A 22,879-nucleotide genomic window follows, 5' to 3' on the forward strand; every position below is an offset into this window, starting at 1 on the left:
AATTATTTGACATTACTCTGAATGTATAATTATGTCTTTGGTCGTGAATGTTTAACACTTTATATTAATTAAGCTCTTGCAATGTTCACAAAATGATGTGTAAACATGGCATTATTTTTTTATGCATGAATTCCCTCATATAAAGGTATTCAGCATACAAATTCCTGCCTAAAATGGCCCTGGCTCTGTTCCCACTGGAGTGAGAATATGCCCTGTATGTCAGCATAGGATAATTAGGGATGACATTCACTGCCTAAACTGGATTTCGGCTCAACAGAAACTTCCTTTAAACGAGAAGTACAGTAAAAGCAGAATCCCTTATTAGCCTGTGCAAACTACCTAGGCTAATCTGGGGAAACAAATTACGCGCATGCATTAAGCTCCGTTTTCAGAGAGCCAGGTTCATATTGTTGTATACTGGTTGTTTCAGGACCTGGTCAGTGACATATTGTTGTATACTGGATGTTTCAGGACCTGGTCAGTGACATTGATAAGACAGAGGAGATTGAGGAGGAAGTCGTGTCTGAAGAGATCTTAGAGGCGTCTGAAGCCTCTGACGAAAAGTCAGGAATTGAGATAGATCTCCATAGCAACCGTGACATTTGGGAGGTCAGTGTGCAGTCAAGGGGGCCAGAGAAATCAGAGTACGATTATTCAGAAGATTTTGTCACTGAAGGGCCAAACACCACGCAGCGTGATAAGTCACACCTCAGCCTGCGCAGTGAGCAGAGTGAGATTGCAGAGGATGTTTTCTCACAGACAAGGCTTGACACTGCTCGTTCGACGGCGGAAATTTCTGAAGCGATTTCGGAAAGACTTCCGACAGCGTCAGCCTCTGAGTCGTTTGTGAATAAACTTGACCTCAATGTAGGTAGACAGGGAAAAGAACATAATGGGGCCAATGAAGAGGAAAGTGATGCAGAAAATGAGAGGTCTTCCATCATTGGTTCTTCTCGCCCGTCCAGTGGGAGGAGTGAACGCTCTCAATTCTCATCAGTGACTTACACAACGGAACATGAGACATCCGAATCTGAGAAATCACCTGGTCTTCCGAATGAAAAGGATTTCGAAGAGGAGGACGTCAGTTTGCAGGAAGTTAATACAAAGACTGCCAAAGCGTATACTGGGACTTCCTTTGACATTGACGATCTACTGGGAACCCCCGAGGAGTTAACTCCCATGCCGTCTCCTCGAGATGAGTCTTCGAGAGGGCACAGCCAGAGCTCCAGGATGAGTCACTTCTTCGACCCCCTGGGAGATTTTGAAATCGGTGATCAAGTTTCATTGACTGCGCCAAGTGGCGAGAGAACTGTTGGTACTTTGTTGTTTAAGGGTAACGTGCAGTTTGCTCCCGGCGTGTGGGCAGGAGTTGAACTGGAGGAACCGGAGGGTAGACATGACGGAATTGAGGACGGGGTGAGGTATTTCACGTGCAAAGCAAGGCACGGCTTGATTGTTCCTGGACATGATATTCAGCAGGTGATTCATTTTTTACTTTCTTTTTTATGCATCATTTTATTTTCACAGAAAAATATTGCATACATACATAAATACAAGCATGTTATATACAGAGTATTTTTAGTACTTATATTTTATGAATATATAAATAAAGTTCTACACATATATTTATGTATAATTTATAGATTTTATTATTTAAAGAACTATACAAAGATTTTCACTAATTTTCACATGCATACTATAAAGTTTAGTTGTAAGTATGTATCTTTGATCTGTAATCTGTATGAAACAATTTTAGTTGTGTGTGTTTGATTGATCTGTAATAAATTGCACATTAACAGGTGATCCCTGAAGAGATAGTGGACGAGGAGGAGGAGGTGGATGTAAGGGCAAGTATTGACAGCGTGAACACAGAGGATGGGGAACTCTTAAAGATGATAATGGAGGCAGACAAGCGTGTTCAGGAGTTTGGTGAGTCTCCGTCACCATCACCCAGGGAGCCTGCCCCAGGCAAGACCAGCAAGGAAATTCTCGCAGAGAAAGCTGAGAAAATCACAGACGATCTGTTTAAACGTTTGCTTACGGAGGAGGTGAAACTGATGACTGGGAATAAATCTGGACGTACTGGCACGGGTAAAAAGGGGCCACCCGTTGCACCGAAACCAAAGTCTAGAACTTTGCCAGAATCGCAAATTACTGACAAGGCCAACCATGTTGATATGGATTTAGAGGAATTCTTAAAATCTGAGAAAGAGGTGTCAGACCATGACCAATTCCCAGACTCATATGTGGATAGTGAGCATGTAGCTGTTCAGCCTGCACCTGTACCTGCTCCAGTGTTCAGACCTGACAACGATTCCACCAGCGATTCTATGATCACAAACTTCCTGAATGAGGCAATCGGGGATATATTTGCTATTCGCAGCAGGAAACGGGAGCAGGCAGAGAGGGGAGAAATACGAACACAGGTCAAAGAAGAAAACCGAGAGAGTGGGATATTCGATACAGAGGATGACGACTCTGCTGCAGTGGCAATGCCGGAGTTGGACGATGTTTTGGGGCGTACCAATGACAATGTCCAACAAGAGGCTCCACCCAGACCAGGCTCACCGGTTCCCGGGCTCCAGTCTAGCAAGGTTTGTAAGGCAGGGATAAATTTGTTGCCCCAAATTACAGGCTGTTTTTCAATGGAAAAAGTAACAACTTTTTTTAAAATATGACCAAAATTTCAACCCCCAAAACAGCCAAACTTTTCCAATTTACACAATTATTGGTTTAAGGAGTTTATTACACAGCGATTCAATTCTGTAGCATTTTATAATAATTTTTTGTTAAATGCAGTTAAACATGCACTTATAAACAATAGGAAATGCTGTTATTCATTACCATATTAATTATGTTTCAGTTTTCCATATTTATTGGTTTTATTGGGCTTTTTTCCCCATCTAAAGGCACAGGATGTAAAGTATAAAGCAAGAAACTCACTGTAAGGGCATCTTTAACTAAAATAGCTTTTTCCAGGACTCATTTTTACCAACTCATTGTGGGACTTTAGGATACATAACAGACTTAGATCACAGATAAATAATTATTAAATGTGCTGAATGCAATGTTGGGGTTTCCTGTCAGTAAATTGTAAAGGGATGGTTGCCCGTTAAGTGTGGATTTGGGAGAGGGTCCCAACCCCATGGTACATGGTATTAGAAAATTTTAAGTTTTGGGAACTTTATGGTGCAATTTGGGTAAGTATTCAATTTTAAAGATGAGATAATAAAATAATACAACTGGAATCTCTCAAATCATTTATGTCCACCGATATTTTTTTATGCTCCCCCCAAAAAAATTCTTGTTTGTAAACTTTATAGGGTCTGTATTCACATTAAAAAAAACAGTATATAACTGCTGCTTACTGCATATGCAAATACTGCCTTGTTCAATGTCTCGACCAGTAACCCAGCCATGTAATAATTGGCATCAAGTGTCCTGCATGTTATCCATGACTGTACTGTTTAGAAATAATCTAGCCCCACCTGTTGAGGTCTTCCTTCTCACTTTATTACTTTACAATTATGAAACGTGGGGTGGCTTATTGAGGCATAATGTTGCCTTTGTTTAAAGCCTCTATAACGCTCAAAATCAACGAAAATTTTGTTAAGTGTTTTGTAAAATAAAGTTAACACCTAAACAATCAGTGTTCCTTATAGCAATAGTCACAATTTCAACGCTAGATGTGGTATGATAACATCGATTGTTGTAGATACAGAATGCTCGTTTTTATTTATTTGTGACACAATTAATCCCATTAATTCCATTTTACTTTCCCGCAAATATATCTATTCATATGACACACAAACACTTAAATGGTACCATATTAGCATTCAAGTGTCGTATAAATAGATATTGTTGCGGAAAATTAAAATTGAATTAAATATGCAAAACAATAATAAAAACGAGCATTTTGTATCTACAAACATCTATTTTACCAGGCCACATCTGGCGTTGACATTTCGGCAATTGCCATAAGCAACAGTGATTTTTAATTGTTTAACTTTATTTTACAATATATTGTACACAATTATCGTTGATTTTGAGTAGTAATAATTGCATATGAAGACTTCTCTGCGCAACTTCTCCTTTATTTTGCTTTCCATTTTCATCAAGCTTTTACAGAAATGAGAATCATTATCTCCGATTGCTACAGCGCACCTTTCAAAAACAATGCACCGTTTGCGAGAGAGACACTGTCTGTAATAGTTTCTTGTATTGATTTCAAACAATTCATAAATGTTATATGTACTTGTCCATTCACAGGACAGCCATAAACCGATGCAAGCTGAGGAGAGCGGAACATTTGAGTATGATGATATCTGGGACACCCCCACCAAAGCCCCTCCACCTTACAATGGTAAGAAACAACAATACACTGATTTGTTTTTTTTAGAAACCTAAGCTGAAACTGTCTGTCCAACTCTGAATAATGTGGTTATTCACTAAGTCAATGAAGCACTGTCAAGAAAACTATGTGGATAGAGTGCTATATAGGAAATATGCATGTTATTCCAGAATTTTGTCCAAAAAACTTTGTATAAATAAATATATAAATAAATAAAAAATAGAAAGTTAAATCAAGTGTGGAAGTTTCTGCATGTGATTTCATATTCTAATTATGGTGTGAATTGTTTTTAATTTGAGTTGCAATGCTATGAGGTTTAATTTTATTTACACTTATATGTACATGTATCATGAATATTGCTGGGCCAAGTGTAAGGTTGAGCGCTCTAAAACCGGTTTAAACCCCCAATGCCTTGCATTGACTGTTCCAAGGTGGTGACCCCAGCTTTATTCTTCTATGTGTGTATGTTGTTTTGTACTGTGCTGTTTTGGCAATTGGTCACTTGCCTTAAATAAAGGACCTGCTAATTGTTCATAATGAGAACGCAATACTGCTCCAGCAGCTGGAGTTTCACTTCTTTATATTGTAAACAAAAGTTATGATTAAACAAGATATGTGTTTGTCAGAAACACTATGTCCCCTTCTGCGCCGCTTTGAAGCTATATATTTTACCTTTGACCTTGAAGGATGACCTTGACCTTTCACCACTCAAAATGTGCAGCTCCATGAGATACACATGCATGCCAAATATGAAGTTGCTATCTTCAATATTGCAAAAGTTATGGCAAAATGTTAAAGTTGAAGCAAACAAACAAACAAACCAACCAACCAACTGACAGGGCAAAAACAATATGTCCCCCACTACAGTGGTGGGGGACATAAAGAATATGTAGCTGACCTGCTTTCCCTGATTTTTAGCCATGTTAGTGTGAACAAATTAGTTTTCACTATGAAGTGTAGATATGCAAGACACTCCTCTCAAGCCTAATTATCCACCCTTCTCTGACGAATTAGCCCATAGTTGAAAAAATATTTGGGGTCAATCATGTCATGTTTTTTACAAAGCTCTGGCAATGGGTGGATATGTTTTTTGTTTTTATTGTATACTTGTTTACAATTCCTATTGTGATGAGAGCAATTATGCAAGTTGCATGCAAAAACCTTCTCTATGTTTATTTTACTTTCTGTTTTAGTTATTTTCATGTTTATTTAAAGTTAATTTAGTGAGTATAATCAAATGTAGCACTAAGTACAAACATAAAATTAAACGAAAGAAAAAGATGATGAGCTCAATAAATGCTGAAGTCCTGTTGGAGCCTTGTCAGAATTGATACACTGGCCCTTGATCCTAAATTAGGTCAACTGTAAATGTTTTTCTGTTTCAGATGGCACACTTCAGTACAAGAAGGCATCAGAAGAAGTTTCATACGCAGTTCCCCACGAAGAGCACGAGATCAAAAACATTGTCTCCAGCGCGGTGGATGAATTCTGGGAACAGCGTCGCTACGGGGAACCATTGGCCGACCTTCAGCCATCAGACGCGTTCTTGAAACCTGAGCCCCAGTCTGGGACAGACATTGTGAAGAAGAGTCGACTTGTGTTCAAAAAACTGCTTTTTGACCTCACTGGGGAGGTCATACGAAGTATCTACCAGGACGACGAGTACGACTCGCCCGTTGCGTGGCATAAACCCAAACAGCGGCGAAACAAGTTCTACAAGGGTTCCGCTCCACCGACTACAGTCGACGTGTTGAAACCAGTCGTGCAGCAGGCTGTGGTGGAAATTTTAGGGTTGAATGGTGCAAAGAAGGGTGCGGAGAAACCTAAATGGGGGATCAGAAAGAAGAAGGATCTCGTTGATTCTATATTGGTGCAGGAGTTACGTGAGGAAGAGCCGGACTGGGTAAATTATGACGACTATGAGCTGGCAGTGAAAATGCAGCTCACAGAGACCATATTTGATGATCTGCTCACAGACACTGTGCAAACAATGAACAAGATTTTCAGAAAAAAGCAAATCATTGAAGAGCAACAAAAGTCAGCAGTTTGAGGAATGATTTTTTGAAACTGGTTCAATAGTAACAGAAGTCAAAAATGGCTTAGAGTTTAAATAAATTCTGTATATCATATTTTTGCCAAGGCTGCATTTTGTATAGGAGTCAGTATTGGATCATTAACCACAAGCCTGTCTGGTAAGAAGGACAAATGTGCTTGGCTTCGAAAGACTCCTTGAACGAAGGGCGTGCATTTAACTTAGCATAGGCAGCATTTCTTCAAAACAACGAAATACAGTACAGCTTTGGGCGCTTTAATGCAGTTTGGTGTTGAGTGTGATCAATATTGCAGGTATTTAGAACACAAATATTGCGTGGTTTCTTTGAACCACATAAAATAATAAACTTACTTTGCCAAATCTGTGATTTGATGGTACTGTTTAATGTGCATTGACAATGTGGAGAGACGCCTGTCTTTGATCGTTTGAACAAAGTGGAACTTTTAATGGTTTATTTGCTTGAGCATCAATCTTGTGGGCAAAAACAGTCTAGTTTTGTATGTGTAAGTGTTCTTTTCTAACAAGAAACTGTCAATTTGAAAACCAGTCGCAATGGTTTTATCAAAACTGGGTGCTGGTCATACAAGCATTGGACATGGAAATACTTTTGTCATAAAGAACTGGACATCCTATGCCCAATGCATTGGACATACTTGAGTGGTTGATCAGTCCAGTATGCACAGACGCCAGGATGCTAGCAGAATGTGTGTGAACCATGAAACAGAAGGGACTTTCTCATACAAAGGGGTGCATTGGAACCAAAGTCATCCTGATAAAAAAATACATTTTGCAGGGATTTATAAACTGATACTGTGATAAAAGTGTTGTATTTGACCACTTTAGAATTACAAGAGCACGTCCAACCTTAAGATTGTGTTTCACAGGTGGGTGTGGCTTTTAAAAAACTAATGTGGCAATTTGTTTTTGTTTACTTTTTTTTTTTATTCTCAGTGAATTTATTAACATACATTCATAGCAGCTATGGAAATATGTGATTGTACTTTGTATACATATGTCAAGATTTAAATTTAGAGAATACTGATTTAGAATTGATATTTTGACACTTTTGTACCATGTTTGCCAATTATGTACATACTGGACTTTTTATTTATTATCTAAACGTAATATTTATTGGAGATCATAGAATTGCTGTTATTGTTTTGTTTGGTTTGGATTTTTAGGTATGCATCGTCTATTTGAAAGTTGTTTCGTCAGTCATTTTCTATGTGGACGTAAATTATTAATTATGAAATTAGTGATATTTAAATCAATATATTGTTTGATGTTTTTATCACAATTTGTCATGTTAGATTTTTTCTTGCTATTAATTTTGATCTGATAAGAAACCAGAATAAACAGATCTGATGTGATAGAATTATGTTAGGTCTGACTTCACAGATGTTTACTTAAAGCTTTTTTTATACAATGCAATCAGATCTATGTACTTTCATGTTAGTCTACAACATAATAGTATGTAGTTCTTTAGTTGCAATATAGTAAAAAAATGTAACAACAATTTAAACAGAAAATGATAGAAAAGTTTCAGTAACATTATTACCGAAACACCACTGTATTTGCACATGTTTAAAGTGCCTGGAAAATATGAAGAAGAAAAGAATGGTACAGCAATTTTTAAAACCAACTGTAACAGTTGATGAATTAATTGCTTCAGATATCAATAGTTCAATTCATTAGTATCAGCGCACCATTCTTATGTGTATATTAATACATCTTTTTTATCTTTTACTAATAAAGGCTAGAAATGAACAAAGTACATCTAAACTTGTTGTGTTTTTATACTCTGAAATGAATACATTTGTTGTGCATGATTAAATTTTATCTGAAATGTAGATTCTACGAGTACATTGGCAGTAAGATGAGTCCCAACTTACACTAAATGGGTCACATTGTTCATTTGATTACTGCTTAGATGCAAGTCCTCATTGTACTTTATTGTAGGATATGAGTTGAGGGGATGTAATGAATGTTTTTTAACTTCTATAAGTGACATTTGAGATCTTCATTGATTCCTGAGCGGATTGATCCTTTGTCTGAAGTTTTAATGGATATTGTTTGACTTAATGAAACATGTAAGTTACATTGCTTTCTTCCCGTTTAGTAGTAGTAAAAGTCACAATTTCATATCCAAATTAATGATTCTTATAAAATCTAGGTTGTGTTGAATACTAAACCTAGGTAACTGTTAAAAAGTTAATTACTTAAAACCACAACATTTTCAATTCAAATTGCACTTATGAACATCGAAGCTATTACTGAGATATTGCATTGAATGTGCAAACAACCTTTTCAATGGTTCTCGATAAAACATATCACTTTGTGCTACAAACGAGACAACATTTGCTAAAAAATACCAACAATAACAGGAAATACGTTCTTGAAAAAGGGTGTCTGCATTTATCTCTTGGAACCATGAAGTATGACATTTAAATTGGAGTACTGAAATACACAAAGCAAAGACCATGTACAATATTGGTTATAATTTATTAAATAATATGCGTTCTTTGAAGTGAAATGCTCACGTCCCTTACATATGTCACAAGATTCCTGACAATTGTAACAAATGAAATATCATCCCTTACAGAATTCATGTATTTACAACGCATAGTTCTACTGCAAAACTATAGATGGTTTATAAACCAGCGACCATGCAAGGTTTGTGTACACGCACAGTTATTTAAGTTTTGTAACTTTATATATTTTTTAACGATCATGGTTTACAAATCAACAACTTCCTGTTGAGTCCCATATAGATTAAGGTTTGGACTATTTGTCTTCTGCGAAAGTGAGATTTTCCAGATGAAAATAACCTTAAACAAAGTAAAATTAGGAGGGCATTCACTGTTCTTGTGTGTGTGCTTTTTTAATAGAGTTTTATGCTGCTCTAATAAAAGTTTTTATTTAAACTAGCAATATTTGTAAATACCTTGTTGTATTGACTCGATTGACTGGTTTTAACAATCTTACAAATGCTTTCAGTTGAAATGAATTTTACCATTAACATGTGCATAGGAACAGATCAATGCATTTAATGGAAAGCCCTTACGAAATCGTAAACAATCTTAAAGAAATTATCTTATTATAACTATCGAAAGAGTTGATGAAAACGTTGCTTTTATGTTAACCTTTTCGTCATTATATCGTTGCTAGCGACGCAATAGAGTTTTAAAGATATTTAAACAAGAATGTCAACATAAAAGTCCGTATTTCATTTTTCTGTGAAGGATATACACATAGGATCTGGCACGAGTTGTCATATCATACCATATTTTATTAAATGAGTTCAGGAATTTTGTTAGTAAGCGAGCCTTTTGCGGAATATGATATGATATGACAACGAGTGTCCTTTTTATCACATGCTTTTAAATGAGCAAACTAAATAAATATTTACGCAAACACAATGATAAATCCCGAATGTTGTTTACATTTCGTGACTTCATTTGACGTTGCAACGTCATTTCAGCAAAATAACAAAATGCGATTGGTCAATAAACGAAAACTAAGCCAATGAAAACGCTTAAAAAGTATATTACACATGTGTAAGATAAAATATATGTAATGGTTGTATTACATGGGAAACATGGTATGGCATGTGATAATAGTATGTATTTGTGGTAAAACGTTGGCACAGAAAGTAAAGGAGACAAAAATAATGTCGAATCATTTTACTTATTCATCGTCGTCATTGAACGCCCATACATGAGCGTCCCATAGTTAATGTATGGCAATACAGTGTAAACCAGCTATTGTTTAAAAATATTTCTGTTAATAATGTTGACATTAGTTTTTCGCAAATATGAGAATATTGTACATACATGTATTTATACATTTGTCAATAACTTTCGTGATACCATCAAATGCAAAATAACGAAGGACAATACGGATTTCCAAAGGTATAAGCAAACAGACGACTTTTAAATATGTTAATATAATCGAATGTCTTCTGTCTTAAAATTGCAAAACAGCACATGACATATCCCGAAAAACGATTTTGCCATTCTACAATAATTGTTTAGAGCTGATTGTAACACAATGGGCAGAACGCAAAGTAACAACTTAAATGAAACTTTGTTCGTGTATTCCCCAGGAAGGATGGCATATAGCAGTCGGACTGTATGTCCGTCAGTCAGTCCGTCAGTCCGGCTGGCCGGTATTCCGTTTCCGGAGTTGTTTTTCCTAAACGCTTTCAGATATTTAACAGATTTTTGTTGGTATGTGAGTCTACCTGCATGACATACATATCAAGTTCGAGTGTAGTACTGATCCATTGATTGTTGGCGGAGTTACGAGCCTCAGACCTAAAAAAGGCTGTCAGATACTGACCTTATGTTTGGTTTGTGATTCTACCTATATGACTACGGATCAAGTTTCAGTTTCGCTCCAGTCCATTAATTTATAACGTACCTACGGGACTTGGAATTAACATTTTTTTCTAACATAGCTTCTGTGCGACTTTAAAGTGTATTAGGGAACATTGTGATTCACAAACACGGCTCTTTTTTGTATTATGTTTCCCCGGTTTTATCAGATATAAGAAATATTTTCAGAGCACTTAACTTGTATGAAGACAGAAAATAATTCTGAACATCTGGACATGTCATTTAACCCATGCACATGTTAAGCAGGGAATCATTTGAGTCCTGGTTGTCTGTGTGTTGACATTCCTGAAAACAGTAATCCAACCACTGGAGGAGTATCTTTTGTAATAGTGGGTTGTGTTGTATATTTACTCGTTATTAGAGCAAACCACTAATTGATAGCTTTAACAAATTCAACAATAAGGCTAGGTATATAGAAACACGAACTTATTGGCTGTTTTTATTTTATGACGAACACGATTGCTGGATTTTTGTTTATAACCATTACTTCAAGGGAGTATTTGTCATGATGAAGAGCAAAGTCAAGCCACCCAAACATGTATTAAAAATGATGCACACGAAATGCAAACGTGTGTACACATGAGGTGGTGACATCAATTTCAAAGCCCAAACTGGTATGAAAAATGCACGCGAAAATTGTAAACGTGTTGCACCAGAATGAACACTCTAAAATGGACATAACATTCAATAAATAGTAATATAATAATGTTGTGATTTTTAACCTAACGCCGTTTTTACTTACGTTCATTTTTCTTTGGGTATATTGTTCCTTTTAGTTAATATATTCAAAAGCGTCCATTAATTTCCGATAAGTATTGACGAGTTTTTTTTTATTGTTGAAAATATGCCTAGAAATGTATCGTTGTGTGTTGTTTTTATATCCATTTGTTTAATATATGTTAATTGCTTTGATAAAGACCAGAACCTCATTATTATGCTATATAATTAAGTCAAACCACTATTACGTACATCTCAACTGTATCACTATTTAAATGTCCGAGTAACGCCGCATGATGAGACAGTATAGAAGCGCGCGTTTTCTCTCTAAACAGTTAGTTCTGCTTCCGACTTCGTCGAGTTAACATCGCGAAAATAGGTAATTGAATTATATTTTTAACAGACATTATGGACTTTGGGCACATAGAGACTGGCTATCCTCTTCAAACGTTCTGAGAGCCTTGAAGTTGGATTCCTACCCCTCACCAGCCCGGGTCGCTAATAGCTGATATATACGCCACATACCTTCATACAAACACTACAAGGCTCCATACCTAGGGTATCAAGTCACACAGACACGGATTCATTTCGACGAGTTCCGAGACATAGGTCTCCATACATAGTCTCGAGGCATAGGTCTCCATACATAGTTCCGAGACATAGGTATCCATACATAGTCCCGAGGCATAGGTCTCCATACATAGGTCCAATGACATAGGTATCCATACATAGTCCCGAGACATAGGTCTTCATACATACTACATAGACCCGAGGTCATAGGCGTACATAGTGAGTGTTCGAGGTCATATGATTATAGCATTTGCTTATACTTGATTTGCTGTTTTCAAACCAATCATAATATAATAACCAATCATAAAGCAAGGTAGCTTAAGGAAAATTATATACTATTGTATTGTGCTTTGTATTATTGCCTGAACCACACTATAAAGACGGACGCTCGGTCGAAGACACGTTACAAATCTTGGTTGCAAAGGTGGTATAGCAACAGACCGCAAAAGATTGTCTCGAGGTGCGGGTATGAGACAAGAAGCATTAAGCCCGTGTATCTCGGAACATACTCGAGCACCAGATCCGAAATATGCTTAAGATACCCCGAAGTATGTAACCAAGAGACGGAGTGCATCGCGACCCCAGGCGGAGACCCCGAGCAAGGAGCGTACCGCTATAATGAGACCTGCGACGTATGATGGTTCCGGGTCCTCGTCCGATTATAAAGCGTATTTCGATGCTTGTTCGGAATTGAACAGATGGACTGAAAAAGAGAAGGGACTGTACCTTGCCGTATCGTTGAGAGGTCAGGCACAGGGTGTATTTGCAGGGTTCGCACAGGGCTTGAAAAGTGCTTGAAAACGAGTCCTAGGCTTGAAAAGCCCTTGAATAAAGGTTGGCCTTGAAAAAGTGCTTGAAAAGTGCTTATTTCATGTAAAAAAGCCTTGAACATGTTTATTTCTGCTCAAAATTACATGTATCATCGCTTTAATTATAAACTTAAATCGTTCTTAAGGGAAATATTACGAAAATTTATCATAAATTCCTTCGCGCAAAAAGTTGAGTACGAAATATAAGTTCGTACACTATTGAGTACGAAACGTTATGTGTGCACGTCACAGATTATGTGTACTACGTCAGAGATTCTCCATTGTGATCAATTTTCGCGAGTGAAAACGCAGCGATGGGAAAGTGTCATTTCAAACCAGGGTGGTTAACTGAATATTCCTGGGTACAGAAAACAAATGACATTCAAAAAGCACATTTTCGGCTGTCTGTATGAGGACCGTTGATGTCGGGGGATGGTGTAAAGCGCTTTGAAAAGCCATGAGAAAGGGGAAACCCACAAAGAAAACATGAAATTGAGAAGCAATGTGTTTGTTTGTAATAACTTTAAAAAGTAAATACATACAGTCAGTACACCAGTTTAGAATCGCCCGGCAAAAACATTTATTCTTTTTACCACAATAATTGTATCGGGATTTAGTGTCAATGTGAGAAGATGTTAAAATAAAGGGTAATAATCTATTTTGTATGATAACAGGTTAGGTCAGACGGCATATGCAGTTTTTTGTCATAAATAGCCAATTAAAGTTCAACCTTAGGAAAATTATGAAAAAACCATTCAGCTTACAGAATTAGTATTTCAAATCATTGTCATAGCATTTGTTTTCAATCAGCAAAAAGTTTATTTGAAAATAGTAAAGCCTTCTATATCCATATGCACATTTCAAAACATAACTCATTCAATCAGTTCCGGTTAACTTTTTGCTGCATTTTTCCACCCTGTAAGCTATTTACAAAAGATTTCTTGCTAAAACTTTGTTAATTTATTCCTTTACCTAATGTATACCTTAGACACTTATCATTTTGTTTTTATTGGGGCATTATGGAAAATTAAATACAAATTAATCGGAACTGCTGAATATCCGGAACTGGTTGACAAACTGTATGTGAGACTCATTGAGTTAAGGATGGATAACCGGTATGTAATAACTAGAAATAACATGTATGAGTTATTGTGGAATAAGTTTAATTTGTTTGAGCAAATAAATGATATTTACTTGCTTGAAAATGCGCTTTTTTAAGGAAACTAACGTACGGTTCTCGGCCTTGAAAATGAAAATTTGGCCTTGAAAAGTCCTTAAAAAGTGCTTGAATTTAGGTTTGAGAATTCTGTTTGAACCATGATTTGGGAATTAGTCTAAACACTGCAATGACTATACAGAGCTTGTGATAGCTTTGCAAGAAAGGTTTCAGCCGCCCAATCAAACAGAATTGTACCGGATGCAGCTTCGAGAACGAAAACAGCGTGCATAGGAAAACTAGCGCATGACATCAAAAGGCTGACACATTTGGCTTACCCTACTGCCCCAGCCGATGTTAGAGAAACCCTTGCAAAAGAGCAATGTTTAGATTTGCTACATAACGTAGATATGAGGATACGCAACAAACAGGCTAGACCATCGGGTTTGAATGATGCAGTGCGTCATGCAGTCGAAATAGAAGCCTACTACAAAGCTGAGCAAAAGCACCTTGCCTCAAGTCAGGTGCGGGCAACAAGTACTGCAGAGGACGATAGCCAGATCAAACCTCAGGCCCTTGCAGTCTGCAATTCAACAATTACAAAACGAGTTCAGTGAGTGGAAACGACAAAGTAATAGTGCCCCGAGGTCATTTCAACCTAGCAATACGAGCTCAGATGGACCACGGAATAACTCCCGAACACCTAGTTGGAACCCAAGGCGCACTCAAGTTCCCAGGTATAATAATAGCCAAAGGTCAAACACGAATGCGTCACATAAAATGGACTGAAGTACAGGTGACAAGGGTGGGGAAGTTAAGAAATCCACTTTCAATGGGGGCCGTCTTATTCTTCATTAGAACACACATCGATGGTTCTGCTGTAAGCTGTCTGATAGATATTATATATTTCTCATTATTTTGAGAAAGGCCGTTTGCATATATTTTCTCAATTTTAAAAAGTTTTGCGACTCATTTTTTCACCATTTTTAACTGTGCGCGATTCATTTTTTTCACGATTTTTAACAGTGCGTGACTCATTTTTAATAGCTTAATTACGTTACCTGCTTTCATATTGCTTACTTACTCCGAAGGATCGTAATTTATCCGGAAACTTTCTGTCCAAAGAATCCCACACTTTTCATAAACCCGTCGGTCAGGTCAGAACGGTCACATAGTGCCGTGTAGCCGTGTAACCAAAACGGGATATTACCCAGAAATCACTCTTATTCCGGATGCGTTATACAAAGGCCGACATTTTTGTTATTTACTTAATTGTTGCTTCTGTTTCGCTGGATTCTTCTGTTTAACAGAATAGAGAATAAAACATTCTCCGTTTATATATCCGTTTATTTCTGTATTGTTTTGTTTTTTTGTTTGTTTGTTCAAGGCAAAATATGCCTCAAACACGTGGCTCATGTGGACTCATAAGAGCAGCATGGGACAACCATGGTAGCTGCCTGTCGTGTGCCGGATGTACCCAGGATAACTGCTGCCCTTTCTGTGAGCATTGGTCTGTAGATACCTGGGCCATCAAGCGTCGACCTTTCAAGAGTCGTAGACGCAACATGCATAGTTCAGATCAAAGTAGGGAAAGTTCCGTTTGTCGTGACTTTTCACCACACGATCTTGACCATATGCCATCAGGAGATGCCATGCATCGGTCCTTGCCCGGTGACGACACCGGACAAAATTTGCTCGGTCCGTTCATCGGGAACGACCATTTGACCGGTCCGGAGACTTCACCGGTCACCGGTCAACATTGACCGGTTCGGTCACCGGTCATGCTATGACCGGTGTCGTCACCGGTCACCGGTCAACCGGTCACCGGTCATGCTATGACCGGTCCGGTCAAGCGGTCACCGGTCAACCGGTCACCGGTCATTGACCGGTCCGGTCACCGGTCATGCTATGACCGGTCCGGTCACCGGTCATGCTTTGACCGGTCCGGTCACCGGTCAACCGGTCACCGGTCATTGACCGGTCCGGTCACGGTCATGTAATGACCGATCCGGTCACCGGGTGCCGGTCTGTGCCACAGACCGTTCCGGTCACCGTAGATGTTGACACTACCTTGTCAGCACTCCACAAAGGTAGACGCAGTCGCGTTTTTACTGTGAGTCACAGACGTAAACGCGTAGTGTCTGATGTTTCCGGCTACTCCTCCACCTCGGGCTCGTCGTCGTATGACTCATCGTCTACTTCAACTAGCCCACATCATTATCGGAGTGGACGTCGTTCACGCTCACCGAGTGTTTCTCGGCGTAGATTGCCTCGTAAAGAGCGATCACGCCAGCGCTCTGGGAGACGTTCGATCGGGAAACATCATTCCCAGCGCCGCCGAACAGTGTCTCGGCATCGCAGGGATAAGGGGCACAGACCTTCCGCTATTAGGCGCTCTCGGACTCCTAGGTCCCCTAGTAGATCCTTCTCTGAGGAATCTATTAACACCCTTCCACGTGTGTCGGCCTCTATTTTTGCCTCAACACACACTTCAGCCGTTCCTACAACCACTGAGCATAATTTGTATTCAAACACTAGTTTGCATACATATCAGGCTCAAGGTACAGGGGTTAATCTAACCACCTCGGCTGCGTTTTCAGCCCCACGGGTCTCTTCCACATTGCATAGAAGTATACCCCGGGCTGCCGCTACACCATCAAATCCCAATACTTTGTGGATCCAACAGTCGCCGGGAATCTTTGTCCCTTTTTCGACTGATTCTTTACCAGCGACCGCTGGTATTCAAAGTGAGTCTGCTGACTTGATCTCTGATAGACCTAACTCACCAGCTATATGTTTGATGGTGCCGGAAAACGATCCTCTCATGATAGAAGCGAATGAATCTAGTATTCCTACTTCTGTATCCACCGGTTTCAATCAATCCAATGCTCCAGCAGACGGTTCGATTGAGGCGGGTTCGGAGTCTAATGAGGCCGAACTTTATTATTTGGCCTCCATCAATCAGGTTTACGAACTAATGTTCAATGCCTTAGATGAGGACTTCTGCCCCCGCCCTTCCTTGTCTCTCACAGGATCTGCGGTTACCGTTACAGAACAGGTAGCCCGCAGACGAGAGCCCGGCAGGATAAGTAAGTCGACTTCCCGAGTGGATCTCCGCCTTCCTATTGGCTCATCCACAATGGCTGTATTCCATTCACTTGAGCCAGCCAATAAGCCTTCGCCATCTCCATGGAAAGCCCCTAAGGAGCTGACGGAGCCTAAACAGATGGACGGCGGGAAAAGTTATAAGGCCCCGGTACCCGACCCTTCTACCGGTTTGGACCTTTCCAAACTTCCGGTTCCTGATGCTGACATTAGTAAGCTGTCCCTTACAATGCCCTCATCATCTACCCATACAGCAGTCCCTCTTTCCCTGTTGGAAAATTGGGAGCTGAGAGAACGCCGTTCCATAGGTCTGGCTAACCAGCTAGATCTCATGGCAGCCACAGCCTTATACTTGGTTTGGGAGCTCTCTGATTCAATCCCAGAGGAGCTCCATGCCTTGTTGATACATCTTTCACGTACTACGCAGTGTTTATCTCACAATGCTGCGTCGTCTATGTCTGAGATGTTAAGGCTTCGGAGAGACCTCATCCTCTCTTCCTTGCCCAATAATTTCCTTTTGGAAACAGGCGCTAACTCCCTTCAAACTGCTCCACTAACAGCAGATTCTCTTTTCGGAGGGAGGATACAGTCGGCACTTACTGCTGATCGTGAAGATCAGATACATGCCTCCTTAGCTAGGAGCAACTCTGGCCAGCGCCCTGTGGTTTTTAAGCGCCCTGCTTCTAAGCCCCCAGGAGCCCCACCGGCCAAGAACGCTAAAAGGGACAGTTTCCCTACTAAGCGTCCGTCTGCTCCACGTCAGCCCACAAATAGGCCTCCTTTTCAGAACAGAACATCTTCCTATCGGAAGCCTTCTGTAAACCAAAATTGGAGTAAGGGCAAACTCAATGCGGACAAGAAGTCATTTAATCCTTCTTCCGGCAAGGGTGGACCTCCAAAAGGTCAGCCCTAGGTCATACCCCTTTCTACCGCCACAACCTCCGATGCCGGAGGTACCAGTCGGGGCCAGACTTATGCACTTCGCAAATCGATGGCTCCAAATAACTTCGGACGCGTGGGTTCATTCTCTTGTCACACAAGGCCTCACTTTTCAATTCGAAAAAAGGCCCCCACTCTCTCGCGTCCCAATAGATCTGGTATCTCCGCATCCACAACTTCCAGACTCCATTCTCGGACTCCTGGAAAAACAGGCGGTAGAAAGGGTTCACGACCCTTGTTCTCCAGGATTTTACAGTCGCCTTTTCCTTGTTCAAAAGAAAAGCGGCTCCTGGAGACCAGTCATAGACTTAAAAGTGTTCAACACGTTTCTAGTCAAACCTACTTTCAAGATGGAGACTCCTGCCTTCATTCGTCGCTCTATCAAACCCATGCACTGGGGGGTTTCCTTGGACCTGGAAGATGCATTCTTCCATGTTCCTATCCATCCCAACCACCGGAAGTACCTGCGCTTCTCCTTTCGAGGCCAGGTCTACCAGTTTCGGGCGATGACCTTTGGATTGGCCACAGCTCCACGAGTTTTCACCAAACTCATGGCCGCAGTGGGCGCACACCTCCGATTACACGGGGTTCAACTGCTTCAGTATTTCGACGATTGGCTCTTACACCAGCTTGATCGTCGACTGCTTCTGCTACACCTAGAGTTCTCTTGGAAGGAGCTCCTCTCTTTAGGACTCCTTCTCAATGTAGCCAAGTCAGACCTCATTCCCTCTCAGGATTTGATATTCGTGGGAATGAATTTTCTGACCCACATCAATCGGGTCAGGGTCTCACCGCAACGTGTATCAGACCTCCTTTTGAAGGTCAGATGGGTGCTGTCCCAATCTCATATCACAGCTCAAGATTTCCTCTCACTCAACGGTATCCTGAGCTCTGTAGCAGACTTCGTGCAGTTGGGACGTCTCTTCCTACGTCCTCTTTAGCACTATCTCTCAGCTCGATGGAAATGGTCTCCAGACAATCTGCTAACACAGATTCCCATCCTTCCGTCCTTAGTCCCCCACCTTCAATGGTGGCTAGACGAGGAGACCCTGTTGGCAGGAGTACCGCTTTTTTCCCCGCAACATTCTTTACATCTCATAACGGATGCGAGCATGGAAGGTTGGGGCGCTCACCTGGAACCCCGCAGCCTGACATTATCAGGATTGTGGTCTCCTCAGGAGTCTCTCCTGCACATAAACAATCTCGAAATGCGAGCAGTCTTTCTAGCTGTTTCTCAATTCACATCTTCGGGACTCCTGTGTGATGGTTTCGACAGACAACACATCAGTCGTGGCTTACATCCAGAAACAGGGCGGTACACACTCTCACTCCCTGTATCTGGAAACAATGAACTTACTTGTTCTTTGCAAGAGCCTCAACGTCTCTCTCTTGTCCAAACACATACCAGGTCGTCTCAACGCCCTGGCGGACGGTTTGTCTCGCAAACACCAGTTACTTCTATCGGAGTGGACACTTCATCAGGAAGTGGCCAACCAGATATTCCTCACATTCGGTTATTCACTGGTCGACCTGTTTGCGACCAGAGACAACCACAGACTTCCTCTGTATGTGAGTCCAGTGTACGAACCAGCAGCGTGGGCGGTAGACGCGCTTTCGTTCGATTGGGATCAACTGGACGCTTACGCTTATCCCCCACCCATTCTAATTCCCCAAATCTTAGGGAAAATCAGTGTGAGCTCTTGCCGGATCCTCCTGATAGCCCCTTGGTGGCCAAGGAGATCCTGGTTCAACGACCTTCTCGGTCTCCTGTGCGAATTTCCCAGGGAACTCCCGCACATTTTAGATCTCCTATCTCAGAGAGGCAGACTTCACGTGGATCCAGACATGTTCCACTTACACGTCTGGCCGTTATCAGGCAATCCCTGCAGAAGAAACGCTTTTCTGTCAGGGCTTCAACGCTCGTTGCCTCTGCAAGGAGAAAGTCCACCAGAGCAGTCCATGATGCTCGCTGGAAACTCTTCTCTAATTGGTGTGTTCGAGGGAAAATTGGTCCCCTCAATCCCTCTGCTAGACGCATAGCGGATTTTCTAATCTATCTCTTTGATGATAAGAAACTTTCTCTTAGCTCCATCAAAGGATACAGATCTGTGCTTTCGCATACCTTGGCTTTTCGTAAGTCATCACAAGTCTGTGCTGACCCAGCCATTTCGGAACTGATCCGAGCCATGGAACTTAAACGTCCTGTGTCTCGTTCTTTTACCCCCAATGGGATTTGGCTTGTGTTCTTGGATCGCTTATTAAAGCTCCCTATGAACCCCTTAATCAGGCTTCTTTACAGTTCCTAACCTGGAAGACCGTTTTCCTTCTTACCATGGCTTCATCCAAACGTAGAAGTGAAATTCACGCTCTTTCAATCGAAGAAAGCCATCTTCGTTTTGATTCCTCCGATGGCTCTGTCACTTTGTTGTGTCAGCCAGGATTCCTTGCTAAAAATCAACTCCCCTCAATGGCTTCTAAACCCTTCAAGGTCCCAAGTCTTTCTATAACTTGTGGAAATGAAGATGAAGATAGATTCCTCTGCCCTGTCAGGTCTTTGAAGTTCTATCTTAGTAGAGTTAAGTCTATTCGAGGTTCCCGCAAGAGACTCTTCATTCCCTTAAAAGGGGGGGGGGGCGATGTGTCTGCGGCTTCTATTTCCCGTTGGGTAGCCTCGACTATAAAAAGGGCTTACTCTTCTCTTTCTTCAAGGGATTCATCCCTTTTTAAGATTAGACCGCATGAATTACGAGCAATGTCGGCTTCGTGGGCGTATATTAATCATACCCCACTCTCTGACGTGCTTCAAGCTGCTTTCTGGAGGAATCAGACCACTTTTTCATCTTTTTATCTTCGTTCTCTGGAGTGCCAACAGGGCAACTTGTATTTGTTGGGCCCCCTTGTGGTTGCACAAACGGTAGTATCTTCTACGGCATAGGTATATTACGCTTATCCGTGAATTAAGTTAATACCGTAATAACGAAGATTAGCTGAGAACTTGAGATATGGGTTCCGCTGTGATGGGGAGATTTTCGCGAACCTTCCCGCCGCAGCTGCAAAGTCAGCAATATGATAGCAGGTAACGTAATAAAGCTATAAAAAAAATTCTAGTAAAATTCATTTTAATTAGTAATTACTTACCTGCTATCGGTAAGTACCACCTCCCACCCCGCTCTTCGTCTAATATTTTCATATTGTTTATTGGAATAAGAGTGATTTCTGGGTAATATCCCGTTTTGGTTACACGGCTACACGGCACTATGTGACCGTTCTGACCTGACCGACGGGTTTATGAAAAGTGTGGGATTCTTTGGACAGAAAGTTTCCGGATAAATTACGATCCTTCGGAGTAAGTAAGCAATATGATAGCAGGTAAGTAATTACTAATTAATATGATTTTTACTAGAAAAAATTCTTTTCACAATTTTAACAGTTTGCGGCTAATGTTTTAACAAGTTTGACCCGTGTGCGACTTCATTTTACCTATGTGAACAATGCCCGACTAATTTGTTCACAACTTTGAATATTACGTGAATCATTTTTAGTACGAAACTCATTTTTTTCAATTTTGAACAGTGAGCGACTCATTGTTTACAATTTTGAATAAAGCGCCACCTTTTTTTAAAGTTAGCGACTCATTTTTTTCACAAAATGAGGGGCCCAAGGTCGCTTCACAGAGATGGAAAAAGCCCCAAAGAAAAATCAGAAAAACAGCCCTATGGTTTATCGGAGCTAAACGACCCATTCTCATTTCAAGAAGCATGCAGACCAATGACAGACAGATACACAGCTGGCACTGATCGTCGGTTCATATGCATGAGAATGGGCATACAAATAGAACAAATAATGAAACATGTGTAGTTGTGCATGTTTTACAATTAAACTTATCAACAACATGGTGCAGAAGCTGTGGAATGCAGGTTGCTGTCCCACTGATATTATGCATATCAGTGGTCACAGGAACGTACAAAGCATCATTAATCTAAGCAATTGATATCTCCCTCTAGATATATTCACTTATTTTATCAGTCACTCGATTTTCAAACAGCAATTAATTCATCATGTAACCTAGAAAGTCTAAAAACACGATGCGCAACCAAATCATGTTTGTTTCGTCTCATACACAGCTGGCAGCGTCGCGAAGTATTGCACAAAGCAGATTAATTGGGAAGTTCCAGCAATTCGAAACCCACAAGCAGTCGAGTTCCCCACCCACTTTGACTTCGCATCTGGATGGCTGTTTTTCGAGGAAACCGTTATCGATATATTCTCCATATATACAGACCAGATCACAATAACGGAAACTTCTTTAGACATTATTTGATGAACCAAAAACAAATATTTATGCATTTCGCCTTTTTTATAACTCTTTATAACAACTGCATTATATAATTTGACATTTAATCAGCGTTGTGCAATGCTAGAAGGAGCCAACATAAAGTTGGAAAAATACGAGATTAGAAAGCTTGAATGTGTTAGTCTATCTCTGGCCCTATTGAATCTTACAAGTAATTGTTTTCAAATACCATTCTAAAGCCCGTTACAATAACAATATTATTATTTTGAAAAATCTAAGAAATCCTTAACATAAAAAATATTTAAACCACATGGTCTACATTCGTCAGTTAGCATAAAATGTGATACGATCCTGCATAGGACTTTATATTCAATAACGACATAATTTTAAACGCATTGCACTTAAAAGCTACAGGTTAAACGCACTCAAAACTTAAACCGTTTCTATCTGATGATAATGAGAAAAGATGAGAATTGGTTGACGGTAGT

General features: G+C 40.2%; 2 protein-coding genes across 2 annotated transcripts in view; both read left to right on the forward strand.

The window, feature by feature from the left end:
* LOC127839645 (centrosome-associated protein 350-like) overlaps positions 1 to 8,178 on the forward strand; it is a 121,544-nt gene extending 113,366 nt beyond the window's left edge. Inside the window, exons 40-43 of the mRNA XM_052368030.1 lie at positions 472 to 1,479; positions 1,800 to 2,594; positions 4,270 to 4,363; positions 5,737 to 8,178. Of these exons, the coding sequence (XP_052223990.1) occupies positions 472 to 1,479; positions 1,800 to 2,594; positions 4,270 to 4,363; positions 5,737 to 6,401 (2,562 nt within the window). The 3' untranslated portion in view covers positions 6,402 to 8,178. The remainder of the gene's footprint in view (positions 1 to 471; positions 1,480 to 1,799; positions 2,595 to 4,269; positions 4,364 to 5,736) is intronic.
* A 6,285-nt stretch (positions 8,179 to 14,463) lies between these two features.
* Positions 14,464 to 22,879, forward strand: part of LOC127839646 (forkhead box protein P2-like) — a 29,022-nt gene continuing 20,606 nt past the window's right edge. Inside the window, exon 1 of the mRNA XM_052368031.1 lies at positions 14,464 to 14,666. Within this exon, the coding sequence (XP_052223991.1) occupies positions 14,464 to 14,666 (203 nt within the window). The remainder of the gene's footprint in view (positions 14,667 to 22,879) is intronic.

The sequence above is a fragment of the Dreissena polymorpha genome, chromosome 7 (genome assembly GCF_020536995.1).
Source record: "Dreissena polymorpha isolate Duluth1 chromosome 7, UMN_Dpol_1.0, whole genome shotgun sequence".
NCBI lineage: Eukaryota > Metazoa > Mollusca > Bivalvia > Myida > Dreissenidae > Dreissena > Dreissena polymorpha.